At 39.2% G+C, this 14,959-nt stretch overlaps 1 protein-coding gene across 1 annotated transcript in view; it reads left to right on the top strand.

The window, feature by feature from the left end:
• The window catches only part of LOC128850277 (E3 ubiquitin-protein ligase UHRF2-like), a 95,654-nt gene extending 84,734 nt beyond the window's left edge, over positions 1-10,920 (top strand). The window contains exons 11-16 of the mRNA XM_054053293.1: positions 994-1,156; positions 5,568-5,705; positions 6,546-6,669; positions 7,043-7,203; positions 9,362-9,460; positions 10,774-10,920. Of these exons, the coding sequence (XP_053909268.1) occupies positions 994-1,156; positions 5,568-5,705; positions 6,546-6,669; positions 7,043-7,203; positions 9,362-9,460; positions 10,774-10,920 (832 nt within the window). The remainder of the gene's footprint in view (positions 1-993; positions 1,157-5,567; positions 5,706-6,545; positions 6,670-7,042; positions 7,204-9,361; positions 9,461-10,773) is intronic.
• The last annotated feature ends 4,039 nt before the right edge of the window (positions 10,921-14,959 follow it).

Here is a 14,959-nt window from a genome sequence, read left to right as displayed (position 1 = left end):
GATTCATGCTATCTTACTCCAAGTGTCTAGAATAGGACTTAGATAAATAGTGGATAAAAGTGAAGGAGAGACTCAGAGCAAATAGCTAAATTTAGACAATATAAATACTGTTGCTTAATATTCCTCTACATTATTATAATGTTGCTCCACGAAATGCCAGCTCTCTCCATGAGATTTATTCCCCTGTGTTTCTTTTGGAAGGATAAAAATTTATCCATAAAGATTTTCACTTCCTGCCAAAACCAATACTTTTCCCTCCTCATGCATATAAATTCTTATTCTCATCCATTCTTAAAGCTAGTATGTGATGTGGGACATGCTGCAACTAAACAAGGAAGAACATTTTTTGTGGTGTTTACTGATATTTATTCTTTTCTGAATCTGTTGATGATCCATCTATACTCTTCTAGATCAAAATAGATAGAAAAAAAACATGCTTTGCTTGTCTCTGAATTAGTTTGTGGAATTTAATTTGTAAACTTAGGTAGTTAATGGACTAATAAGAGTAATATTTGTTACTATTTTTGATAGGCACTATGTACTTTATTCTTATGCTACTTTTCATAATGTTTATCAATTCATGCACACTTTAAAAGCCTAAAAATATGCAGTAATGTGCAAGAGATAGAGAGATAATTTGGCATTGTTATAACTTTTTTAAATCCTTCCATGTTACTTGAGAAAAAATTATTTTCAAAAATGAAAAAATATTGAACCTTAAGGGACTGGTTTCTTTTGTTTAACTATATTAGATGAATTTTCATCATGAACGTTTGGAACTAAATATATTGTATTCCTATACTCATACACGATAGAGTTGTTCTTGGTGCTTTCATTGGTATTTCAGTCTACTGAAGAATTCACTGCAAATTCTTCTTCTGCTTAGTAAACATAATTGGATAAGGCAAACAAATTTGATCTTGTTACACTGACTTTCAATAGCACGTTGTATGAAACAATCTGTTTTATGAAGATATTTAATGTGATTTTCAGGGCATTGGCCCTTAACTGTGATGCCCCATTAGATGATAAAAATGGAGCAGAGTCTAAGAACTGGAGAGCTGGTAAGCCAGTCCGAGTAGTGCGTAGTTCAAAAGGACGACGGATCAGCAAATATGCCCCAGAAGAAGGCAACAGATATGATGGCATTTACAAGGTATTACAATTTAGCTGCATATATAGCATTACATTTTTCTTAAGATTTTTTTTTAGTGTCTTCTGTGTGTTACATAGCAAACTCTTCATTACTGCTTTTGAAGTAATGATTATTTTCTTACCATGAAGACAGTTCAGCCTACTTTGTTCTGTAGTGAAATGAATGGATGCATTCCATCCATTCCAGCTGTGGCAGTGACAGATTGCATGGCAGTTCATGCAGATGCACATGCGGGAAGAGCTGCACAGTCTGCCAGTTAGCGGGCTGCTGCCTGCTCAGCTCGCCTGCAGGCTTAGGCTGTGGCCCTGATGGTCACCCTGATTAGCTGTTGGCTGGGCAAGCCTACCCAGCAGCTTGGGGTCTCCAGGGAGTTAGAAGGGCTTATTATGCATTGCTTTGGGATCATTGGAAGCATAGAGGCAGAGACCTGTCGAGGGCTGTGCTCTGCAGCAGCCGAGAACCATCTACCCAGCCAGGCTATCCCGGAATGAGTGGAGGCAGCCACCCAGACGAAGCTTCCTACCACAGAAGCTGCTGTCCAGGTGAAGGGCTGTAAAAACTGCATTCCACACTCCTGGGTGGAGGAGAGTGCAAGCTCCAGCTGTGCTGGGTGTGCTCTGGTGGAGTCACTCTGGCAGCGGGTGGCAGAGCTGCAGGAGGAAGTCAGCAGGTTATGCTGTATTAGGGAGAGGGGACAAGAAATAGGGTATTATTTGAGGCATTGCAAGAAGAAATATTAGGGCTCCATGGCACTGACCTCAAAAGACTCCAAGGACAAAGAGCTTCAGCAGCAAACAGACAGCACCTTGGAGAAGGAGGTGCCATGGTCGCTGGTGATTTGTGGCAACCAGATATCACTTCCCCACACCTCACACCCCATCCTTCCTCATATGAACCAACCAGCAACAGATACAAAGTCTTGGCAGCAGACAAAACCAATCAGCAGCACATACTAAAAGTCACAAAAAGAAGTGGCGAGTGCTAGTAGTGGGCAACTCTGCCGAGAGGCAGTGAAGCACCCATCTGCTGGCCTGATATACAGTCAAGGGAAGTTTGCTGCTTGCCAGGAGCCAAGATCCAAGAAGTAATGAATGCTTCTCAACCCTCTCCAAAGGCAAGAACCCAAAGTCCTCAAGTGCTCACCAATGCAATTACCAATGCAAGTCCAGCCACCTCAAGTGCCTGTATATCAATGCAAGTAGTCTGGGCAACACACAGGAGGAACTGGAGCTCCATGCCCAGTCTGAGAGTTATGATGTAATAGGAATCACAGAAACTTGGTAGAAAAACTCACATGACTGGAAGACCGCAATGGATGGCTACAAGCTCTTTCGGCAAGATAGGAAGGGAAGAAGAGAAGATGGAGTTGCACTTTATGTAAAAGAGAAATTTGAATGTATGGAGATGAGTTATGGAGACCACAAAATACATTGAGGACTGCTTCCTGCTACAGATGCTGGACATGACAACTAGGAACAGCACACTGCTAGATTTACTGCTCGCAAACTGAGAAGACTTACTTGACAACATAACTACCAGTGGTAGCCTTGGATACGGTGATCACAACATTGTGGAGTTTAAGATCCTGCCAAGCATGCTAAAGACTAGTAGTACGACAAAGACCCTGGATTTCACAAGAACAAGCTTCAGTACACTAAGAGACCAGTTGTGAGGGATTCTATGGGAAGCATCCATGGAGGACAAAGGCACTTCTGAGTGCTAGGAGTCATTCAAGAACAGCCTCCTGGAAGCACAAGAACAGTCCATCTCCTACAAAGGGAAAGGAAGAAGGCTGAGCAAGAAACCACTGTGGCTTAACAAACAGCTTTTGGCTGTGCTTAAAGTCACTAATAATGCTGATGAGGCAGAGGTTCTCAGTACTTTCTTCACCTCTGTCTTTACCAGAGTAGCTGGACCATAGATCACAGGATCAAGTAACTATGACAACATATGTGTCAACATTCCTCAAGTAGTGGTGGAAGGGCTGGTCTATAGCCTTTTGCAAGGGCTCAAACCACATAAATCTATGGGCCCAGATGGAATCCACCCCAGGGTGTTAGGAAAAGTGATTGACATTGTTGCAAGGCCACTGTCTATAAGCTTTGAAAAGTTGTGGAGATCGGGGGATGTCCCTGATGACTGGAAGAGGGCAAACATCATACCCATCTACAAGAAGGGCCCAAAAGAGGACTCCATAAGCTATTGACCCATTAGTCTTGTTTCAGCCCCTGGGAAAGTAATGGAACAAGTCCTCCTGGAAACTATCACAAACCTAATGAAGCAGGTGATTGGGAAAAGCCAACACAGATTTACCAAAGGCAAATCATGCCAGACTAACCTGATCACCTTCTACAACAAAGTAACACCTTCTGTCAAAGTGGGGATAGCAGTGGATGTTGTTTACCTGGACTTCAGCAAAGTGTTCAACACTGTTTCCTATAGCATTCTCCTGGACAAACTGGCATGATACAGACTGGATGGGTGGTCTGTGAGATGGGTAGGAAATTGGCTAACAGGCTGCCCTCAGAGGGTGGTGATCAATGGTTTTCACTCGAGCTGGCAGCCTGTCACAAGTGGGGTCTTCCAGGGATCAAAACTGGGCCCCACATTGTTCAACATTGTGGTGGGTTGACCTTGGCTGGCTGCCAGGTGTGCACTAAGCTGCTCTCTCACTTCTGTCCTCAGTGGGATGGGGGAAGAAAATAAAATGAAAAACTCATGGGTTGAGATAAAGACAGTTCAGTAAAGAAAAGAAAAGATCATGCATGGAAGCAAAAGAAAACAAAAGAAAATATTCTCTGCTTCCCATCAGCACGCAATGTCCAGCCACTTCCTGGGAAGTAGGACCTCAGTACTCATAGTGGATGCTTAGGAAGAGAAATGACTTAAAAATGAATGCCCCCTGCTCCTCCTCTTTTCTGTTAGCTTTTATTGCTCAGCAGGATGTCATATGGTATGGTCAGTTGGTGTCAGCTGTCCTATGTGCCCTCCCAACCTCTTGCTCACTCCCCCAGGCTACTTCCCTTTGGGGACAGGGGATTTGGAAAGACAGCCTTGATGCTGTGGGAGCACTGCTCAGCAGTAGCCAAAACACCACCATTCTAGCAACAAATGCAAAGCACAGCACTATGAGGGCTGCTATGGGGAAAGTTAACTCCATCCCAGCCAGACCCAATGCAAACATCTTCATGAATTATCTGGATGATGGGAGACCACTACAGACTAGGATATGCTGGTAAGCAGCCTTGCTGAAAGGGACCTGGGGGTCCTGTTGGACAACAAGCTGAACATGAGTTCAAAAGCAAATCGGATCTTGGGCTGCATCTTCAGGGGCATTCCTACCAGAGATGGAGACATGATCATACCATTCCACACTTGTCAAGCCGTAATCTCTTCACAAGGAGCTACATGGAAAAGACAAGATGCAACAAGTACAAGTTACACCAGGAGAGGTTTCATCTTGATCTAAGAAAGAAATTTTTACAGTGAGAACAATCAGTCACTGGAACAATGGTCCCCATCACCGTAGGTGTTCAAGATGTAATTGGACAGGGTACTAGATAATCTCATCTAGGCTCCCTTTCCCACAAAAGTTTGACAAGATGATCTTTCAACATCCCTTCCAACCTCAACTGTTCTATGATTCTATTAATCTATTCAGAGCAGTGGTAGTAGAACACAGTCTATAATAAGATATATTGAGTTGAATATGTAAGCTATTTTTTTGTGTGCTCACTGAGTCATATTCAGCCCTGGAAATCAACTGATTTCTTCACTTCTTCCAACTCCCTTTCTGGCTTTTCATACATTTAATGTCTTCTCAGTGTCTGGAATAAAGATACATATCTTGTTCAGCCTGGAGAAGAGAAGGCTCTGAAGAGATCTCATAGCAACCTTCCAATACCTAAAGGGGGCCTACAAGAAAGTTGGGGAGGGACTGTTTACAAAGGCTTGTAGTGATAGGACTAGGGGCAATGGGATATAAAGTGGAGAGGGGCAGATTTAGACTCAGTATAAGGAGGAATTTCTTCACCATGAGAGTGGTGAGGCACTGGAACAGGTTGCCCAGGGAAGTTGTGGATGCCCCCTCCCTGGAGGTATTCAAGGCCAGGTTGGATGGGGCCCTGGGCAGCCTGATCTAGTGGGAGGCATCCCTGCCCATGGTAGGGGGGTTGGAACTAGATTATCTTTAAGGTCCCTTCCAACCCAAACTGTTCTATGATTCCATGTTCATTCAAATTTCCTCTTTGCCTTGAGTCAATAAAATATGACTCCATGCATGTGTTTGGCTTGTGATAAAATAATGACTACCCAGAAGAATATTTGTTGAATTTTTGGGTAGAATTTCTTAAATTTTATTTGAGGAGCTACTGAGGAGCAAAACCATAAACCTCTTGTTATTTATCCTTAGGTGGTAAAATATTGGCCAGAAATTGGGAAATGTGGGTTTTTAGTTTGGCGTTATCTTCTGAGGAGAGATGATAATGAACCTGCACCTTGGACTTCAGAAGGGATGGAACGATCAAAGAAACTGGGTCTAAGTGTACAGGTCAGAATCAGTGTTCATAAAGTTGCTCTGATATTCTGTTCAAGTAAATCGAGTATTAAATTTTAAAATTAGGAATGTGAATTAAATTTAAACTCTATTTTTCATATACTTCAATGAGGCAGGGTCTAACATAAAAAATATTTTAAAGAATCTGTAATTTGAAAAACTATGATATTGGTAAAGCAGAAAGAATTGTGGATGAAGCTTTCTGCCTTAACGGGAAATTACTCTATATATATGGATCAGAAAATTATGACTTTGAATACAGTTTTATGATCCTTATGCTGCGTAAGATTTATAAAAGTAACTCTTGTAATAGTTGAATCTTTTCTTAGAATTTAAGAAATATATATGGGTTTACGCATTTTTCTCTAATTGTAGCTTATGATTGAGGAACTATTATATATAGCATATTTCAGGCAGGGAATTTGGCATTGTGAAATTTGTGTCAGATGAGAAGACTCAAAGTAGTATTTTTTTTTCCTCAGCAAACCAATCATTTCCTTTGGATGAGTTTTTTTGCTACATGACATCATCTTCAACTTTAGCTTTCTGATTTGTATAGTTGGAGTTGTAGATATGGATATAAGGTGCCTTTTAATAAAAATCTATTCTAGATCAGAGCCTTTGTCCTAACTACAGTTTTCTAAACATATATTAATTTAAAAGCTTTCCTGTTTATATAGGGTTTTAAAAAATATTTTTATATTATTTCAGTATGTAGTCATAGGGGTTTATATTCTTTCAGAAAACAGACTTGTCAGCATTAAGGAATTCCCAGATGCTAGTGGATTTTGTTTTAGATCTGTTTTTTTGAGTGGTTTTTTTTTTTTTTTTTAGTATCCAGAAGGTTATTTGGAAGCCATGGCTAGTAAAGAGAAAAAGGATAAGATTAAGAAGCAAACTGTGAAAAAGGAGCCAACCAGCCAGAGTAATGGAAACCAGAAAAGGACAATTGATGATGGTATTTCTTTTTACTTCTTAGTGTTAGAGCTCTGTCAAATTATATGTAAGCCAATAGGATGAAAATTACAAGGAAGTAGGAAGTCATTTGGAATTCAAATGTACAGTGTTAAGTGTTCAGTAATAAAGTAGGAAGGTGGAGATCTTATGGTGTTATTCCATATTTGTAAGGTTTCTTTTTCTCAAACTACACAGAAAAATGAACAATCTTCTATGTAGTTGTGAGCTATAGTTCAAAATAAAGCTGGGTAATTTGAATTGGAGCTTTATTAAATCATTACATAGATATGATTCACGATTTAGCTTTCTAGAAATAATTTTGTCTTCCCCTTCACACTGCCACTGTTACTGTATCTTGTCTTAATTTTAAACAGGTATAGAGGAGACTAAAAATACATCCAAAGCCATGAGAATGGGAGATGGAGGGAAAGGAGAGGCTTTCCAACTGACCCAGCAACAGCAGTGGCTGATTAAAGAAGACTGTATGAACCAGAAATTGTGGGATGAAGTACTTGCTTCTCTTAAGGAAGGACCAGTATGCTTGCACCTTGCTTGAATTATTCGTTTTGAACCTTTCTTTATATAGAGTTAGGATAAATGAGGCTTTGTTAAAACCTAATTCACTTGCTTAAAATTGCTGAATACATACTATCTGTTTAGAAGCAGTTGATGGGGCATGTAATTTTATTCACTTAAGGAGACAGAAGAAATATAATCATATTGAGACTTAGAAGCCAAATTAAAATATTTTTAACACAAGTTTAGCAGATTATTCCACTCACTACAGAGACAACCTTAAGCAAAAAAAAGAGGAAATACTTCCTCAGCTGTCAAGAAAATAGCAAGGATAGTTCAAGTCTGAAGACACTTGTTGAATTTTTTTTATTAGTATCTGATGGAATATCCTCCAAAATATTATGTCCTTGAATATTAATTAGCTTTATTGATGTGCCAATTCATAGTTATTTTAGCTGTTTTGCAGAAGAAAATAAATCAAGATATCAAAATGGTAAAGATCACTATCAAGTCAGTGAAAGAACAAAATATTAGATGGAGAATGGATGCCTAAAAATGAATGTACAAAAGCACTGTATTTGGGAATTGGCATGGGCTATTTACTTTGTTTCTTTGACAGAAAGAGCATCCAGTAACTCCTTGTTCTTCCAATTACAGTACTACTATTGCTATAACGCTACTGCACTTGTATAGGAGATGATACTGTAAAGTTATAAATAATCTGTGGGTTGTCCAATGTTTGTAAATAATTAACTTTCGTCTCTTAGTTATGTGACAAAATACAGTAGATAATGTGTTTCTAAAGCAACAGAAAACAGTATCTTATGAGGAATCCATTTGCTACAAAGTTATTTTCCTATAGATTCCTGCCCATAATTTTAATTGCCCTTGATGATAGCCATATAGAAATTTCAATGGGAATCACACAACTACCATTCGATAGCTGCAGTTAAAATATAAATTTAATGCTTGAAACAATCTTTCCACTTAATTATGTTTTGGGTTGAGATTAATCTGATATTACTAAAATTATTGAAAATAACTCTATTTTGAATAACTTTACTGAAATACCAGAAATTTATGTGTCTCTAAGCATGCTTGTGTGTGTAAGATCTATGGCACAAAATTTATCCCACATTCTTCAGAGTTGCTCTGAGAAGACTGAAAAACAGGGAGGTTCTTTTGCCTGTTCCAGTGTATTTCAGAGTGAGAACTCAAGAAACCAATTAAATACCTCCAGCAGATGCAGAGGTGAATTTCTCAGTGAAACAAGTATACAGCCCTTTGTTCTCCCTTTGCAGAGCAGCAGCAGCAATCACTTATCCATCATGGATGTGGAAAATTCTAGCAATGATCACTAAATACAGATATTAGCTTCCAAATCCTCTGACTTGTGCTAAGAATCATGCTTGATGGACCTGCTGCTTTGTTTTTAATGATAATAAAGTACAAACAAATAACCTTGAAAACCTTACCTCTTAGTTCTTTGACTTCTGGAAAAGCAGGGAAATTAATTATTCATGAACTTGCTTTCTAAACAATTTGTTAGCCACACTACTTCTCATGGATGTGAAGGATATAAGATGAGCCTTCCAAAAATTTTTAATGTAATAAACATAATTTGTTAAATGTGTGCTTTACACTGAACACAATAGAGGTTCACTTCTGAGTGAATAAGAATGAACAAGAAGTTGTAAACGATAATAGGGACTGAGCAGAAGATAGAGGTAATAGCAGATGGTGTGGGAATGTCTTTATGTATGTTTAGGCATGATGTCCATAAATACAGAAGTAATGGCAGTAGGCTTTGGAAGGAAATCTGTAACTTGGACTGAGACCTGATCGCACTAGAAAAGTTTCAGTGTAAGCAATCTTTGCAACGTTAAGTTGTCCTATGACACTGAATTTAACAACTCCTAGCAATTGCGTATCATTATTAGACCATGCTAACTGTGAGTTTGAGAAGAGTAACAAGGATGTTAAACAAGTATCTCATGAATGTATCTCTGCATTTACCAAATGCTATGAAGGCCAAATTTTTTGCTCAATTTAGGTCTGTGAATTTGACTGTGAATTTATAATTTAAATATAGGTAATAAAAAATGCCTTCTTTTGTTTGCATATTTGTGAATGTGCCTCTAATAGTTCTACTTTTCTCTTCTTTTGCCCTATACTAGAATTTCCTGAAGAAATTGGAACAATCTTTTATGTGTGTTTGCTGTCAGGAGCTGGTTTACCAGCCAGTGACAACAGAGTGCCTCCACAATGTCTGTAAAGTAAGAATAAACACTGTATTGCTCTGGGCTGTGTTCTTGGCCTTGACCAACACCGATCACCAAAACCAACATATATTTTAGGAAGACAATAATTATTGCTTAGCAGTCTGAGCAAGAAATGTAACATGCCTGCTTCCAATTGTGTGGCTGCCATATAATCCATCTTAATTTTATGTAACAATTAGTGGAAAAGTATTTAGTATAATTTCTTATAGGCATGATGTATCAAGTTTATAATTTCATTGTAATTAGTGGAGCTATGCTAGGAATTTATTTGTTCCAGGAGCTAGATGTTGGTAAAATAATATTAAGTTAATTTTATGTAGTTAAGAAATGAGAATAGAGCAAGACTGTTCCTTCAAAGAGCTGCTTGCTACACAGAGGTAAAATATTATGAGGGGTTAATATATAGAGTGGTGGAAAAAACATGCAGACTGTTTATTGGCAACAACTTCAAAATATAGAATCTGAAGCTATCAATGACTAATTATAAAGTAACATCCAATTACTGTTTTAAGGTATAGACTGACAGACAGTGGTGGTGTTTGGGCAAAGATTGGCCCTCATAAAATGTTCATATTTACCTTATATGTTTGGACTGTCTGCAGTCTGGGAAAACAAACAAACAAACAAAAATGTAACATTCATAATCATCTTTTAGGTACTGTAGTTTGAAACCTATTTGAAGCCTATTTTATTCTACATATAAGCACCCACCAACCACTCACTCAGTCCTCTGCATAGTGAGAAAAATTCATGGGTCAAGATAAAGACAGCTTAATAAGAGAAAGGAAAAAAAAAAAGTGATGCAAAAAGTAATTCACTTCCCACCTTACAAGTAGACTGATGCCCAGCTACTTTGGAAAGACCATCTTCCAGTTTTTATTGCTGAGCATGACATCATATGGTATGGAATATCCCTTTGGTCAGTTGGGGGTCAGCTGTCCCAGCTGTGTCCCCTCCCAACTTCTTGCCCATACCTGGCCTACTCACTGGGAAGGCAGAATGAGAAACAGAGAGGTCTTTGACTCTGTGCAAGCACTGTTCAGTAGTTAAAACATTGATGTGTTATCAGCACTAAAATACAGCACCATACAGGCTGCTATGAAGAAAATTACCTTCATCCCTGCCAGACATCATTTTAGTTGTAAAGACAGAAATATGGCAAGAGAACTCAGTAAGATTTTGCTGTTTCTGGAAATGTGGGAAACTACATCTTTGGTTCCTAGCAATTGCTTAATTTTTGCTAGCTAAATTTTCAATGTAAAGCAAAAGCTGTAACACTTTTACTTCTTTGTCTTTGTATGCCCTAGAGCTGTTTACAGCGCTCTTTTCGAGCTGAAGTCTTTACCTGTCCTGCCTGCCGCTATGATCTTGGAAAGAGCTACACCATGGTTCCTAACAAGATATTGCAGACACTACTCGACCAGTTCTTCCCTGGTTACAGTAAAGGACGATGATGTGTTCAAATACTTTCATACTTCTCCCATTGACTTTATAGACAGTAAAGGAGAATAAACATCTAAAACCAGTGAACCAGCCAGCTTGATGAAACTGAATCTATTGTCACATTTTGAAGCAACTAATCCTCTTCCTCCCCACCACCATCTTTCTTCATGTAGTGAGAACTCTAAATCTCTGCTGTCTTGAATATCAAAGATAGCTTTGGTGAGCTGACAAATAATTTTTAAAGGGAGAAAAAACTAACCAAACAAACCAGAAGCTTTAGGTCTAAGTGGTGAGTCCTAGCTGATGCTTAAGTTATGATTTGTTTTTTGTAACTACCTCAGGTAGAGGAAAACAAATTGTGGGGAGGAAAATCAGTACATAAAATTATAGCTACCCAGTGCTTTCTTAATTTTACCTTTGTCTAGTCTATGTGGTTTGATTTAACAAAAAAAAAACCAAAAAACCCAAACACCCAAACCAAAACAACAAAAAACAAACAGCACTTAAGTCAGCTAGATTAAAGAACAGCAAAATCTGTGGTGTGCATAGTCCTTTCTTTGTCTGTCTTTCATTATGGTGTATTTTTTTTTTGCAAGAACAGGCTTTTAGTCTGTTCTTGTGAGCTTCACTGTGCTTTTTCTTGTATCTTATGCAAGCTGACTACTATGGACTGATGAACAATAGGAATGCATTGTTGCAACAGTAGTATAAAGTGATTGTGATTTTTTGCACTTAGCGGATATTCAAGACAGTAGTTGTGTACAAAAAATCATATAAAAATCCACTTTTGTATTAGTTTAAAATGGATGCTTTTAGTAGGTCTTGTATCAGTGCCAATAAATCTATACAGCATTTAAGACAGTGCTAGCTTGAAAAGGGTTTAAATTGCTTCATATGGTGACCTGAAATTTTATATACATGTTCCCCCAAAATATACATTATTAAATATTTTATGATTCAGAAATGTTGCTAATTTTGTGAGTTTTGTATTATATAAACTTGTCAAATTATGATATTTAAAATTAAGATACTTTTTCCAGACTGCATAACATTTCCTTTAGGCAGGCTTCTTGTTCTTCAAACTTGAGTCTTTGTATACCTGAAGTCATTCATCAAGAAAACAGAAGAATGTTTGCTCGAATTAATTTCTAAGCCACTATGCTGCCCACCCACTTCCAACCATGTCTTAAGAAAAAAATTCTAACCTGATTCAGGGCCTTATTTCTCATATAATTCATATGTTTCAGGGCCTTTCATATCATATTTCTTGTGCAACAGTGTTTGTGCTACAGGTGCAGCTATTCAGGCTTCTGCTTGAGACAAGCACGAGTAGCCCTAGCTTTACATATCAGAGCGGGAGTCCTGGGATCTGCTGCAGGAGAGAGCCTTTCCTTCCTGTTAGCACTGTATGCTGTGGGATCCCAGCACAGTGATCAGTAAAAGGGTTGTCTAAATAGTCATGGGGTGGTACCAACTGTGTAGAGTCTGCAAAGGAGATATGCCATGAAGTTGGAGGGAAATAACAACTAGATATTTTTCATGTGTGTCAATTCTCATTTCAGACCTTTGAAATACCATTTATTGTTTAGTGTTAAATATTGATTGAGGTTGCATTCTATCAGTAAGGTACTACAGTAAGGTATCAGTAAGGTATCTTTGATTTGTTAATAGTTTTATGTAAAGTGATAATCCCCTTTTGAATGCTTATCTACATGTACATTCATATTTGAGAAGTATGTGCAGTATGACAGATTCAAAACCTTGCCTTCGACTCTATAATGAATCAGATAAATGTAATTGCTCTTTTTTTTCTTTTATTTTTTTTCATTTAATTTTAGCTAAAGAATTTCAGTTACACTGTACTAACGCTTTAATGTTGGTAGCATCTTGGATCATTTAATACTGAATTTGAATTGTTGAACAATTCAAAAAGAAGTTAAAGCTTCAACTTTTAATCTTCTTGTATACTACCTAGGAAATTAGGTTTCAGGTTCTATGCAACAACCGTATTAATATTAAGCATGTGGTTTGAGAACTGTAGATGGTTTCCTTCCTACAGAGATTACCAGCTGGCTGCTGGGGGGGCGGGACATGAGTAGCTGTAACTTCGCAAACCTCTGTGTGTGTGTGTGTGTGTGTGTGTGTGCGCGTGTGTTTTCACCAGCAAACTTCAAGCTGGACTAGCCAGCAAGTAGCGGGGGGCCTCAGGTCCAGGCCGGGGTATCAGGCAGGCAAGGGGCTATGCTGATATGCCCAGGGGGATCTGTGAGTGTGGAATGGCTATGAGACAAGTGTGTGAGTGCGCACCACTGAGCATCAAGCTGGACTAGCCAGTGACCAGGGGACCTGTGAAATGGGTAAGAGGACCTGAGATCCTGGCAGGGATACCAGGTGGACAAAGGGAGCTGTGCCAATACTCAAGGGGTCCACAAATGTGTGTGTGCTTGTGCACTTAAAAACAATAATGCTCCTGCAAGAATAATAGTCCATGTAGACAGTTTTGGTTCTCTGGCCTTGATAGTGCACGCAACATCTCTCCAGGCATAAGGTCATAGGATGCCAGTTTGTCAGGGCCCACTCCCGACATGACTAGTGTTCGGGCCTTCTCCAACCTGCACAGTCAAAGGAGGTTCATTTGATATCTGCTTGGCAATTCAGAGGCCAAAAAGTCTCTCAGGGTAAAATTGAATGCAGCATTTATTTTGGACACAGCCAAAATAACAGACCAAAAACTCGGGTGCACTCCAAGAGGCAACTTCCGAAAGCTGCAGAAACAGATTTCAATCTGGTCCAATTACAATAGGATACCTTGAACACAACCAAGGTCACAAAAAAAAGACACCTTGGATTTAATCTGACACACACTCCACTATGCCAATAAAGGAGAGAAAACACAGTAAGATAAGTGAAACAGAGAGCGTGGGCAAAAGGAAGAAAAAAAAAGAAGAGGGGGGGTGTCACCACTCCAATGGACTATGGCAGTTTCTTGGGGACATGTGGTCTATCCAGCACCAGCTCCAGCAGCAATTCTTCAAGGCTGCGTGGTCCAGTAGTTCTTCCAGGCTGGTCCAATTGAGAATGGTGGGTACGCGCCATGTACCTCCTTTCAAGTTGGGGGTGGGGGCAGTGCCTGCTGCTGTGCCTCCTCCCCCCTTTCTAGAAGCCCACCCAGGACAGTGAGCCCATCTGGCCAGGGGAAGAGGGGGGAAGGGGGGAGTGGTGCTTGCTCTTACACCTTCCCCTCCCATTGAATCCGACGCCAAAGGCAACATACAGCCAGCCAGCCCTCAGACAATGTTTGAGACACAACACAAATAGACGAGTTGGTCTTTACATTCCACCACATGCCTTAAACATTCGTCGCGGAACTCAAATCCGAGTTGTCTGTGGTGGTGACCCTTATACAGAATAAGGGGAGAGGATAAGGAGAGTAAGGCTGAGAGAGAGAGAAGGAAGAGATATAATGGATAGAGGATGAAAGAAGGGAAGGAAAAGACAACCAGGATGGCACTGATGAACATACAAGGATCAATAACTAACTGTACCAGTATAAATACGAAACCAGAATCAAGATTAATATAACAATAGCCAAGTGAATCAGTACAAGCATAAATCCAGCAATCAAAAATAATACTTTCACAAATAACAGCTCAGAAAGTTGATACTACAGTTCTTATCCTTGGTTTTCTATCCCTTGGATGAGTAGCCTTGGTAAACACATGACTCCAATCTGAATCCGTAGAACAGAAGCAATAATTTTTGAGTGCTCAAAAGGGTGCCACTTGTTCTTCCAAAAGTTTTAAAGTCAAATTTTGTCACCAGAATCACACTGTATCAGATAAATTTTGGGAGCTTAAAAACAGAGTATTAGGAAGCTTGAGGCACAAGTTCTCAATCAGCTTAATCACATATGAAGTCTCATAATAATCTAGTCTCTCCAAAGGATGGAATTTTGGATCCCAAGGATAGAACTCGCAAAACTGTGTGGTGATGATGTCTTCAAAAGCGTACATTTCACCACCACTTTCTTGCTCCCAATCAAGATCAGTG

This window comes from Cuculus canorus, chromosome W (assembly GCF_017976375.1).
Source record: "Cuculus canorus isolate bCucCan1 chromosome W, bCucCan1.pri, whole genome shotgun sequence".
NCBI lineage: Eukaryota > Metazoa > Chordata > Aves > Cuculiformes > Cuculidae > Cuculus > Cuculus canorus.
Note: the sequence above shows the minus strand (reverse complement) of the source record. Positions and strands in the feature narration are given on the sequence as shown.